Genomic DNA, 13,224 nt, shown 5'->3' with positions numbered 1-13,224 from the left:
TTGTGCTGCTTGCTGGATGACATTTGTTATTCAAAGGGTCAGTTTGATGCTTGTGGAAAACAGTTGCTGTTTTGCCCTGCTCTGTGCCACAGAGTGTCATGCATGAAAATCTCACACCAGCGGTAGTGGTGCAGCATCAACGGCAGTTGAATGAGTCATATGCTCCCATGTGGCACATCCAGTCAATAGCCATGTATCATGGAACCACTGTCACCCATGCAGACACTGAAGCAAAGGCGGAGCCCATCCAGATCCACAAATGAGAAAATAAGGAGCTGCAGAGAGAACACATGACTTGTCTAAAACCACACAGCTTGTCTGTGGCAGGGTTGTACCATTCTCTTGTGAGACTAGAACTGCACAAGGAAATCTTAGACTATTTCCCTGGTCTACCAAGTCAGTTTTATTAACTGTGATTTTAATCTTTTGAAGTACAGTTCATTTATCCTATTAGGAATCCTTCTAGAGCCTTCCAGGTTGAGTAAGAATTGTTCATACACCACCATCTCCTCCTGTCTTTCATAGCTTTTGCTATCTTATGTGGGAATCAACTGGCTAGTTTCTATATAAATACCTCCTGTGCATTTATCTTTATACAAGGTGCCTTGTTTGTTTATTTTGTTCTTCTTTGTACTTTATTAAAACAGCGTAACTGTAAGAGCAGAATTAATTGACCCTCTCATTTTTGCAACAGTAGTTTTTTGTTTGTTTGTTTGTTTTAAGCTCCCGTGGAAGTGCTCTATTTTAGTTTATGTGAGCCTGGGCAGTGGTGTCTTCAGGAGGCCATGGTAGGCTAGCATCTGCAGTCTATGGGCATTCAACTCTATGGGCAAAGCTACTGGGAGCCAGGTTGACAGTACTGAGCAGATGGGGACAGTTGGAGACCTCACTGTTGATGCTAATGTTATGGCTAGTTGGGGATAAACAAGAGGCCCTTTGTTCTTTTAATGGCTAAAATATAGGAATGAGAATGAATTTATCTTTATGAAGCTTAAACGTCTCTGCCTGGATAAACAGAAGTTATTTACATAGACAAAAATCTTTGTGAGAGTCCAAATTTTATTTATTTTATAGAAACTATTAGCACAAACAAGAACCTTAGTGTTTGTGGGTTTCTAAGTTTGATTCACTTTAATACTTATTTCTTCTATAAAAAATACAAAAAACATACAAACAAGTATAGAGAATCATCGTTTCAACTTCGGTGTACCCAAAGTTTAACTTTTTGCTGTTTTCTGTTCTGTTACCAGGAAGTCATTGTTATGAATTTGGTGTTTATCATTCTGAGATTCTAAATTTAACTCTTGGGTCTCCCTTAATGCAAAGGCCTCTGTTTAATTGGACAGGAGCTGTCTTGCAACTATAAAATCTTGGTTTTGGAGCCACTGTGAGACTACTTTAATTATTTTAAAGGGGCAGTGACCTCAGATAGCAGAGAGCCTAAATTCAGGAGGATTAAGAGCTATATTAGCTTAGAGCTTTTTAGATCCTAGATTCAGTATTAACTGGGAATTCCCCAAGGAATTCAGTGGCCCCTGCATGTCACTAATCAAGGTAAACCTCAGAGAGTTTGAGGAAATGTATGGTTGAGGAGTAATGCTTTTTAAGTAGTTTTGATTGCAAGGTGCAATAAGAAAAGTAAATAAATTTTGCATTTTGGACTCATACTCCACATATACCATAAACACCACACATACACAGAGCATATGCCTCTGAATGAAAAGTTGGAATGAGCTTATACACACGTACTTTATTACACTTACTTTTTCTTTGTTAGCTGTCCTGCAACATAGTCTGTTTTGTTTTGTTGGTTTTCCAAAAGCTATTTTGTTCCGATGATAAATTGATTTCACAGGCCATTAGATAGAGAGGAACTCACAGTTTAAAAAAACAAAAGGCAAACTCAGCCCACTTTAGCAAACTGTCATTTGCTCTATACAGCAAAAGTTTTTAAGAAAGTGTATTGAGTTGAACTTTAGTGAACATTTTTATAAAAGGCTTTTCTCTACCACTGACCTAAACATAAAGATTGATGCTGCAATTTACGAACAACAAATCCGATGTAATGCTAAGCAGCATCTAAAGCTCTGTAAGGGTTTGGGTTCCTCTGTGTCATGCCAAGTCTCCTGAAAGCCCCTCAACCCTACAACCACTGCTGTGAAGCGACCTGTCTAGATAAACATAACCTGAGCACTCTACTTTATAAATTCACAAATTGTTGAGCCACAAAATCAACCTTCCCAAATAAAACTGGGTCTAAGTCAAACTGCTAACTGAAAAATAACAACTTTTGAGTCCTTAACTCTCCTTTCATCACAGTTTACTTCTGTATAATCCTAAATAAGGTCCACATGAGGAATCCAGTGATGTAAGTACTGCATCCTACTCATTAAATCTCATTGATTTTCTCCCATCGAGAAATTTCCTCTGTCTCTACATCCAGCCTCAATTTTTTTTAATTTTTTTTCCCCCAATGCTGGGAGTTGAACCCAGGGCCTTGTGCATACTAGGAAAGTGCTCTACCAATAAGCAACATCCCCACTGTAGTCCCAGAAACTTGGAAGGGAGACAGGAGGCCCACAAGTTCAAGGCCAGCCTCAGAAGTTTAGAGAGACCCTGTCTTGAAATTAAAAAAATAAATAAATAAAAGAACTAGAGATATGGCTGAATGATAGAGAACCCTTGTGTTCAATACCTAGTTTTTTGTTGTTATTGTTGTTTTAAAGGCCCACTGGCAAGGGTTCAGTTTTTCCCTCCACGGAAGCAAAGGAGAAAATTATATTTAATGCATATTAAGCAATTGTTGGAGATTGTGAGCTACACTGATTCCCAGAGATTAAAATGAGTCAAGCTTTCTTCAAACTGTGTTCAGAAGCAGCCACTCTGAACATTAATGAGGTGGCTGGTTTTAAAGTCTGTTAGAAAGAGGAGGTTTTGTTTAAGCCAGTGCTTTCACAGAGGAGGAAATGCAGTTCTGCCCCAGGAAACTTCAATGGGTCTGTTGAATGCCCAGGAAGTAGTGCCACCTTCAGATGAAAGGGTAAAGAATCCAGCTGATCTTCAGCAGAGTATCAAATGTGAGGACAGCACTTCTTGGTGTTCACATCTATGTATGTGACTGTGTGGGACTTGGAGAAAAGCACTTTTCAACCCGTTTTGTTCTTATGACCTCTGTTCACTGTAGAAGTTATGGAGAACTCCAAATAACCCGTATGTGGGTTTGTCTGTCAGTGTTTTCCATTTTAGGAATTAAAACTGAGACATTTTTAGAACTACTTATTGATTCATTAAACATAATAAATCCGGACTGGGGTTGTGGTTCAGCGGTAGAGTACTCGCCTAGCACATACAAGGCTCTGGGTTCTATCCTTAGCACTACATAAAAATAAATAAATAAAATAAAGGTATTGTGTCCAACTACAACTAAGAAATAAATGTTAAAAAAATAAATCCATTACATATGAACACAAGCACATTATTCTACTAGAAATTATGTTTTCAAAAGGACTTTAGTGAGAAGAGTGCCATTGTTTTCTACCTTTGCAGATCTCTTTAATGCCAGGTAGAGACCCAGATTCTCATATCCCCTTCCGCACACAGCCTATTGTGATTTGTTATTTTGGTTGAAGAGCAAGAAGTGGATTTAGCTCACACAGATATGTAATTTGGAACTCACAGCCCCCTGAAAGAGTCTCAGGGACTCCCAGGGGGATCCCTGGAACATAGTTTGAGAACTGCCACCCTATTAGGTAGTTTGGAAGAAGATAGGTTCAAGCAAGAGTGGCTGTTCCCAGTGGGGAGACTACAGTGATCCTAATCATATTTTTCCCTTTTCATTTGTATATATGTCGTACAATGGGGAGGGGCAGATTACCTGTGCAACCTATAAATGAAGAAAGAAGGTCTATATTGCTGGAAGAACACAGGAGCTTAGAGACCCAGGTGGAGAAGTTTACACTTGGGAAATCCATGAACTTAATCATTTTCTTAAATAGGGAAAATGACTTGGTCCAAATTAGGTTTGGGGATAAATGGCTTAGAGCAGGAGGAGGGCAGGAGGGAAGTCACAAGTTGCCACTATGATCTGAGGGAGTCCTTTTTACCACAAGGTCCAGACCCCAAGTGTTGGGTAAATGGAGAGAAAAGACAAACTCTGAAAGAGGTTTTTAAGACCAGTGTCCAAGACCTGGGTGAAGGGGTATAAGGGAGGGCAGTGTCCAAAAGATGATTGAATTTTCAAGTTAAAACATTGGAACGGTGTTTCCTTTTCTGAAAATCAGCCTGATGAAGCTCACGCAAGTCTCACTTTGTTTTTCAGGGTTGGCCAACCCATGCACGGGCTTAGGAAGAAGTCAGCACAATTCCCAACTGGAATCAGTCACAGTTGCTTCCAGAAGAAAAGGCCAATTTGTACCTATGCCCTCCCTGGAGAGTTCCTGGCTGCTGACCAGCCGTGAAGGGCCGTGAGTCCGGTTTCGGTGTGGGGGGACGTCTGTGGCCCACCTCCTATGCACTCCAGCACCCCCATCAGCTCCCTCTTCTCCTTCACCAGCCCCGCAGTGAAGAGACTGCTTGGCTGGAAGCAAGGAGATGAAGAGGAGAAGTGGGCAGAGAAGGCCGTGGACTCTCTAGTGAAGAAACTAAAGAAGAAGAAAGGAGCCATGGATGAGCTGGAGAGGGCCCTCAGCTGTCCTGGGCAACCCAGCAAATGTGTCACCATCCCCAGGTCCCTGGATGGGCGCCTGCAGGTGTCCCACCGCAAGGGTTTGCCGCACGTCATCTACTGCCGGGTGTGGCGATGGCCAGATCTCCAGTCCCACCATGAGTTGAAGCCATTGGAGTGCTGTGAGTTCCCTTTTGGCTCCAAACAGAAAGAGGTGTGCATTAACCCTTACCACTACCGCCGGGTGGAGACTCCAGGTGGGTTTTGTTCATGATGTCCCCGTTTATTTCAAAGTGGAAGTTAAAGTTCCACTGGTGGAGAATGGTGGGGTACCCACCAGACCAGGACTTCTACCTATAGAGAGAAGAGAGGGAGGTTTGAAACGTTTTAAGGAATGAATCCAAAATTTTGTAATCAGGAAAACTTAGAAAAAATACATATTTTAGTTTCGAAGTATATGGAAGCTTTATGTGATTTTGAAAAATGCATTTTATTTTGATGAACTTTGGAGAAATCATCATGGCCTTTTCCTAATTCTTAAGGCCTTGGAAGGGCTTAAAGTATCCTGGAAAATTAACCCCCGCCACACACACACACACACACACACACACACACACACACACACACACACCACACTGAACTAAATGAACTGAATTGATCTTTGATTTGTATTGAGCTAAACCAAAGTTTGTTTGTTTGTGCTTCCACTTTATTCAAGCTTAGATAAAGGGAAGTTAGCTCATCTCTGGATCTGAAAACAGCCAAAGAAAGAGTTGCTGAAAATTATTTCAGGGCTGAAAACACCAGGGGCCGGGGTTGGGGGAGATCAGTGGTTGTTTTTAAAGACATTTTTTATAGTGCTGGGGTTTCTACCTAGTACCTCTCACAGGCTAGGCAAGTGCTCTGCCACTGGGCTATACCCTCAGCCCTTAATTATGGTTCTGACTAAAGAAGAGTACTGTTCTAATACTCTTCACATATCTGTATGTGTGTGTCTCTGTATATTTCACCCCCATTTGGGAGAAGTCTAGTATTTATCTCTTTGTTCCTTTGCACAGACTTCAATAGTTTTATTGAAATTCTATTTGGACTGATTGTTCTTATGGAATTCTGGGCAGAATTCATACAGTTTTTATGCTTTTTTTTTCTTTTCTGTTTCATTGGTCATCTGCCTCATTCCAGGAAACCGAAGGATCACATTAGCTCCAGGAGATTGTCTCGGTCCCATCAGGAGACAGGGCTGTCTAGGGAGCAGCTTGAACATCCAGTTCTCCTTAATGCAATATCTCCATGTCCGGCTCATGTCAGTCTTAGGCAGGCATCTTTTCAGGGTCCCCAAATTTGCCATCATGTTGCCAAGTGGTTGTTAGGGATGTCATGACGAAGTGGCTTCTTATGGCCACCATGCAGACAGAGACCCTGGGAAGACCATTAGAAGGTCCTATGTTCTTGGCAAATCTGATACATTTCTCCTAGATCACAGAGGTTTTTGCTTTCTTCCCTTCTTCCTACTTCTCTTGAACTCTTTGCATATTTTTAAAAATGTGGAGTAGTGTGGTGTGCTTCTAGTCCCAGTTACTCTGGAGGTTGAGGTGGGAGGATCCCTTGAACCCAGGAGTTCAAGGCCAATGTAGACAACCTTCCAGAATACAAGTTAAAAAAAATTTATCTGAGATACAAACATTATCCCATCAAATTTCTTGAGTTAGACCCCATCTCAAAAAAAAAAATGTCTGAGTTTATGACAAAAAATGGCTTGATTCTTTTTTGTCTCCAAAGATTTCAATTATATTTGGCATCTAGAATGCATATCCAAAGAACATCTCAGGAGGCTGAGGCAGGAGGATTGCAAGTTCAAACCTAGCCTCAGTAAAAGTGAGGTGCTAAGCAACTCAGTGAGAGACCCTGTCTCTAAATAAAAGACAAAATAGGGCTGGGGATGCCCCGAGTGCCCCTGAGTTCAATCCCCAGTGCTAAAAAAAAGAAAAAAGAAATAATTTATCTTCCTAAGTAATGTAGTTAAAAAACATAACAGCTTGTAAGAAGTATTTTGTAATATATATATATTAATTTTTCCTCTTGGATATTAAAAAATATACTTTTAAAGAATTACTTGATTATTTAGATTTTCATACCATGTGAAGTTTCTTTTAGGATGATATGTGAATGTTTTACATCTGTAGATATATTTCATATCATCTTAGGTTTGAATTTCTAGAAAAAATGACTCAGGATGGTATAAATTTAAAGTAACATTTAATGTATACAGTTTTTTTATTTCTAACTGATATTTTTAATAGAACAATCAGCTTTTACATCTAGCTATCGAGCCATGTGCAGAATAAATAGTTTGAGAACAACAAAAATGTTAATCTTAACAAGTTTGTTGAATACCTAGTTGTTATAAATGGTTAAGTTTTGTCTTTGAAATCTCATTTTTTTTTGACTGTCTATTTTAGGTACATTGAATTTTTCTTTTCATTCTGATTTTCTTTTCATTCCTATGATCACTTAAATAGTTGTCTTCAGTGCTTTTCAAGCTATCTGTAGTAAGAGACCAGTTGTAGATTTTTACATTTCTAATCCTTGGAAGCAGTACTTTTACAATAAAATGAGTTGCTGGGCAAATGAAATTTAAAAAAGACTTCCAAAATACAAGGTCAATTTAAAAAAAATTATTTGAGATAGATACAAAAATTACTTCATCAAATTGCTATTGAAAGTTTCTAAACACTTAACTCTGAATTTCAATACAATTTTTTCAGACTGGTATCCAACAGTTGATGAAGTGTCTCTAGTCCTCAGGCCACAGGTTGCCTGGCTCGGGTCTAGTAAAAGCTGTGCAAAAATGTTTACATCATTCACGATGATTTTGTTCCATGTGGCTGGATGTTATTGCAGGAGTGTGATTTTTTTATATATAAAATAATCATACTATATCAATACCACACAACTTTTGAATAAGAGACCAAAGTTGCTTTTTGCATTGCACTCCATGTGCCCAGTAACTCCTGCTATTTCCCCCTTGTAACACCGAGATATGAAGATGGCATAGTTTTTAAAAGGTGGCTCAAAATAGAAATGAAAATCTGTAATCCAGGTCTCATTTGTAAGCAGTCGTGGAGATGTGGAAATGGCATTAGCTAATTAGGGATAGCTTTGTTTTAAGTGAAAGTGTTTAAAATTATGACCAGTTGCAAATCCTTTTCTTTTCTTTTTTCTTTTTTTTTTTTGTACTGAGTACTGGGGATTTAACCCACTGAGCCACATCCCCATTCTTTTAAAAATTTTTTTATCTTGAGACAGAATCTCTCTAAGTTGTTTAGGGCCTCACTGAGTTGTTGGGGCTAGCCTTGAATTTGCCATCAGTTGCAAATCTAAGGTTAACTGAGTTAAAGCCCAAACAAGCCCCAAACAAAACAACCAGAATAAGACCATTAGTTTTCTTTACAAACAGTCACTATCCTTGGTTTTACCTGGATGGTAAAAATGCATACTCTCAAAAATATGTTTTACCCTAGAGGAAACTATCTTTTTGTTTTTGTTGTTGTTGTTGTTTGTTTGGGTACCTGAGATCTACTATTGAAGAAATGGGAGTCCCTGCATTCAAAAGGGCATGAGGCGTCATGTTCATCAGTGTTAGGAGGTAACACTTAGACATCTTGCATTAAAAACGAAGTCACAGAGATTATTCAAATTCTTCTTTATAAAAAAAATGTGTGTTTATTTGAACACTGTTAACATTATGATGAAGAAATATCACTTGAAAAGAAGCCATTTGTCATTTACTGTGTCAGCCCCTCTGTTCAGGAGCTACGTCATCTTTTATCTGTAGAGACAGAAAATACATTAAAGGAAACATCATGGTTTATCATCGATGTCACTTTTGCATGGTGGTCTTGAATGTTTGGTCTCTAATATCATAAGGCAGAATATATAAGTACTAGCTTGTAAAGGGGGAAGAAATATTCTAATTCTCTACTGCCCTCACCTATAATGATTTTAGTTTAAAACCTTTCATTTACCTGCTTGAGTTTATTTTTTGTTCATAAAACTGAAAATTATTACTTGTTAAAAGAGATAAGTGTATTGTAAAAAAAGCAAATGATAGGTTTTATGTCACTGTACCTCTGATGTTATTGTCTGATATTTACTTTTATAAGACCTTATTTTTTAGAGCACTGTTAGAATATGTACATTTCATGAGATCCTTTAAAATCAATACTTGCATGTGATAAATCAGTAGTATGCTTAGAAGTTAAACCTACCCCATACATCTCCAGAAACCTTTTCTTTCAATAAGTTGTTTTTTAGTTCTTTGCTTCTTTGATCATGTCCCCATTTTCTCTGTTTCTCCGGGCCCATATTGGTCACAGGCTACACTTCAACCCTTATGGCATCTCCTTTATCCAGCATATGATGCTTTAGTCCCTGGGAGCTTTGAGTGCCCAGGCAAAGCTTACCCTTGAGAATTTGAATTCAGTCCTGTGTTTCTTATCAGCTCAGGTCAGGGCTGGGGAGCACCTATGTATTTTTAAAGAATGGAACCCCAAAGGAAGCTACTAAAACGAGTAAATTTTACTTATGGATTTTCTTATTGTTGCTTATCTTTTACTTGTTTATCCTTATTATTTTTTACCACTGATATTTTAGTTGATAACTTTTAGTTCCTTGCCTTTAAATCTTTCCTTTAAATCTTTAAATCTTTTTTGTAAGGACAAATAGGATGTTTTTATTCCAGTAGCATTACTGAACCTGAAATTGAGGCTGATCGTCTAAATAATTCAACATGGTCCCTGAAGGAAAAATATTCTGGGCATCACTTAGGGTTTTATTGCAAGCAATAGAAACCAATTGTGCCTTTTAAAAAAAGACGTTATTGGCAGAATTAAAGAAGATGCAAACAATCAGGTCTCTAGAAAGCCAAGTATTAGGTCATTTTCAAGGTGGGAGTGCATAGGCAGTCTCTTTGAAGTGCTGACATTGGGAAGATCCTCCTTTGAACTTTGTCATCAGCTGTGACATTCTGCTTAAGATGCAGGTGGCAAGGAGGAAGGCTGTTGGTTTGGTGTGACCCACAGACTCACTTCTTGGGTAGAGATGGGATCGTCATGGAAAGTTGTATGATGAGCACAGTGAATAGCAGAGGGGCAGTTCCCAAAGGAAAAATGGTTTTACCATCAACAAGCGGACAGATGAGAAAGGCAAGTGTCCCCCCTGTTCTCTCCTGATGAGCAACGTTCAGTGCTCACTCTCCTGTCGCCTTCTGCTCCTAGTGCTGCCTCCAGTGCTCGTGCCAAGACACAGTGAATACAACCCCCAGCTCAGCCTCCTGGCCAAGTTCCGAAGCGCCTCCCTGCACAGCGAGCCACTCATGCCACACAATGCCACTTACCCCGAGTCCTTCCAGCAGCCTCCGTGTCCTGCGCTCCCTCCCTCGCCCAGCCACGTGTTCTCACAGTCCCCCTGCTCAGCCAGCTACCCCCACTCCCCAGGAAGTCCTTCTGAGCCAGAGTCTCCATATCAACACTCAGGTCAGTAAGAGCCATGGTCTGTGGGAAACTATGGGAAATTAGGACCCGAAGCTACTATTTATAGTGGACAACCACAATAATAGTCATTGTAACTGACACTTGTATAGTGTTCTACAGGTCACAAGATAATCTCCATAGGCTGTGTTGGAGACTCTCTGTAAGATGATCAGGACTGTACCCATTTTTTTTTCCATGTCATATGGGGAATGTGCTGACATCAAAACAATGTTTAGCAGGAGGCTCACACAACAGTGTGATCATCATGCCTATGAACCAAAAAGGATCAGGACTGTGCCCTATTTGCCAACGTGTTTTTGCTCTGATTCTCACTTCTAAACACTCTCAGAAACTAAAAAGATTTGAACACCATTCCTGGGAATAACCAGGAATTTTTTTTTTTTTTAAGCAATAGAAATAAGATTAGAATACATCTCTAGCCCAAGCAGAAAGATATGACCTGAGGGTAGGCAAAGTGGAGGGTCAGGGGTAGGCCTTTTCTTTGGTGGCTTCTTTCAACCATCAAAGGAAGTCCCTGGCTACAAAAGATATGTGCATAGCTTTCTTCCAGCCAATGCTTTTTACTTTTTGCTCTGTGAAGCCAGGGCACCAGCTTGAATAGAGAGCTCTTCAGTAACTATTTGCTGAATTGAAAAAGCCTATAAAAGGGAAAGGGAGAATCGAGCACACAGCCATAGTTGCATGTGCTGCCACACCTGTGAAGTGGGTCCAAGCTGACATATGAAGAGATTTAAGTACACTCATAAATGTAAGATAGGGGCTGGGGATGTGGCTCAAGCGGTAGCGCGCTCGCCTGGCATGCGTGCGGCCCAGGTTCGATCCTCAGCACCACATACCAACAAAGATGTTGTGTCCGCCGAGAACTAAAAAATAAATATTTAAAAAAAAATGTAAGATAAATAGGTAAATAATATCCCAGGACTAACAATTTACTTAAGGTCAACGTGAATACATTTGGTGCCAGCGGTGGTTACAATCTGCTGCACTCATTTATTATTCATGAATTCACTTTTTTAAAAAAAATATTTTTTACTTGTAGATGGACACAATATCTTTATTTATTTATCTTTATATTGTGCTGAGTATCGAACCCAGCGCTTCACTTAAACTAGGCAAGTGCTCTACTACTGAGCCACAACCTCAGCCCCATGAATTCACTTTTAAAAACAGATATTTATTAAACTCTAAATGCAAACATTGCCTTAGGTTACTGAAAAAGGAATTAAATGTTCAACAAAAATTGTTCCTTTCTCAAAGAACTTGTAAAATGGGGAAAGATAAAGGAGTTGCCTCTTCCCTTCCAAGTTGCTTTTTTCTTTTTGCCTCCTCAGCAAGTTATTTATATACATACTTTCACATTTATCACTTTGTATTTTATGATTCTTTCTTTTTCTATGTCCAGCATAGAGCCGGCATAGAGCTATTCATTAGTTGCTTATTGAGTAAAGAAATTACCACGCAGGTGTTTGGAACATGTAAAGCTCAGAATTCTAGATAAGAGGTTTCATTGACTCAGTGTACTAATGACTATGCACCTGTTAAATGCACGGCACCCCGACAAGACTAGAAGTGCAGTAATGATTACCTTGGCCTCTGACCTTCACGAGGCAGTGACTATAGAGAGCATCATGTAAATCAGGCGATAGAGGCTGTGACCAGCAGTGACTACAAGGACTTGAAGTAAAATACGGGTATGGGATTGGAAAGAGGCAATGAATTAGAGGAGGCAGAATCAATGGGACTTGATATGGAGGGCAGACTGAGATCCTGGACAAAATCTCAGAAGTCCTCACAGAGTGTGGGAGCAGGTGGTTGAAGTCCTGTACCTGGCCAAGTTCACTGAGAGGGAGGCATTACAGAGAGGGCAGAACTCTGGTAAAGGGACAGGATAAATATGTTGCAAAATACATATTTACATAACACATCTCTGCTATAATGATTTCCTGTACGGACTTTGCATTTTGACTCTGGTTATATAAGCAAGGTGATATTGTCCCTCCACTTTCTGTCTCCGAAGGGCAGAGCCCAACCAGGATGCAGAAGCTGATTAGGTTCTCACGGAAGGCATAGCACTGTGCATTTCAGAGAAAACAATTCTTCTCTGAATGATTAACCACAAAACCACAAATGCCAACCTGAATAACAGACCCATACATAAGTAAAAGGAACTTTTGAGATTAATTCGTTTGCCCCTAATTTTTTAGACAGCTTTATTAAGATCTAATTCACATGCCATATGATTGATTTAGTTCAAGTATACAATTCAGTGATTATTTTTTTTGATATATAAGATTAATCTTTTTAAGTTGTGGTAAAATATGCCCATTATAAAAAATTGTCATTTTAGACATTTTTAAGAGTCCAATTCAGTGGCATTAAGTACATTCACTATGTCATGCCTTCATCACTTCTATCTATTTGCAATTTTTTTTTTATCACTCCAAGGAGAAACGCCTTACTTATTAAGGAATAGCTTCCTATTTCCTACCATCCCCAGCCCTGGTAACCTCCAACCTACTCTCTATCCCTACAAATTTGCCTATTCCAGGTACCTGATTATAAGAAGATGCATACAATATTTGTACTTTTGTACCTGGCTTATTTCACCTAATGAAGTGTTTTCACAGTTTATCCATGTTGTAGAGTGTAAAAATACTTTATTTTTTGTGATTTAACAATATTCCATTTGTGTGGACATACCAACTTTTTTTTAAAAAATCATTTATCAGTTGTTAGATATTTGGCTTATTTCCACCATTTGACTTTTGTGAAGAATTCTGCTGCAAACCCTCGCAGGCAAGTATTTGTTTGAGTCACTTCTTTCAGTTCCTTTGGGTGTAGACCTAGGAGAAGACTGCTGAGTCATATGACAATTTTGTATCCAGCTTCTGAATTGTCTAGATCAATTTACTCCAGGACCTATAAAAGAGCCATCTTGCTTTATAACTTTTTCACTAGGGTCACAGTCCATTTTGTCATAAGGAAATACTTTATTCATGGCTTCCTAGT

At 39.2% G+C, this 13,224-nt stretch overlaps 1 protein-coding gene and 1 pseudogene across 1 annotated transcript in view; one reads left to right on the top strand and one right to left on the bottom strand.

Annotated features, from left to right (window-relative positions):
- Positions 1-13,224, top strand: part of Smad9 (SMAD family member 9) — a 66,449-nt gene that overhangs the window by 37,188 nt on the left and 16,037 nt on the right. The window contains exons 2-3 of the mRNA XM_026395133.2: positions 4,319-4,920; positions 9,940-10,197. Of these exons, the coding sequence (XP_026250918.1) occupies positions 4,509-4,920; positions 9,940-10,197 (670 nt within the window). The 5' untranslated portion in view covers positions 4,319-4,508. The remainder of the gene's footprint in view (positions 1-4,318; positions 4,921-9,939; positions 10,198-13,224) is intronic.
- LOC113187377 (small nucleolar RNA U13) lies at positions 10,391-10,481 on the bottom strand (annotated as a pseudogene).

Source organism: Urocitellus parryii, chromosome 2 (genome assembly GCF_045843805.1).
Source record: "Urocitellus parryii isolate mUroPar1 chromosome 2, mUroPar1.hap1, whole genome shotgun sequence".
NCBI lineage: Eukaryota > Metazoa > Chordata > Mammalia > Rodentia > Sciuridae > Urocitellus > Urocitellus parryii.
Note: the sequence above shows the minus strand (reverse complement) of the source record. Positions and strands in the feature narration are given on the sequence as shown.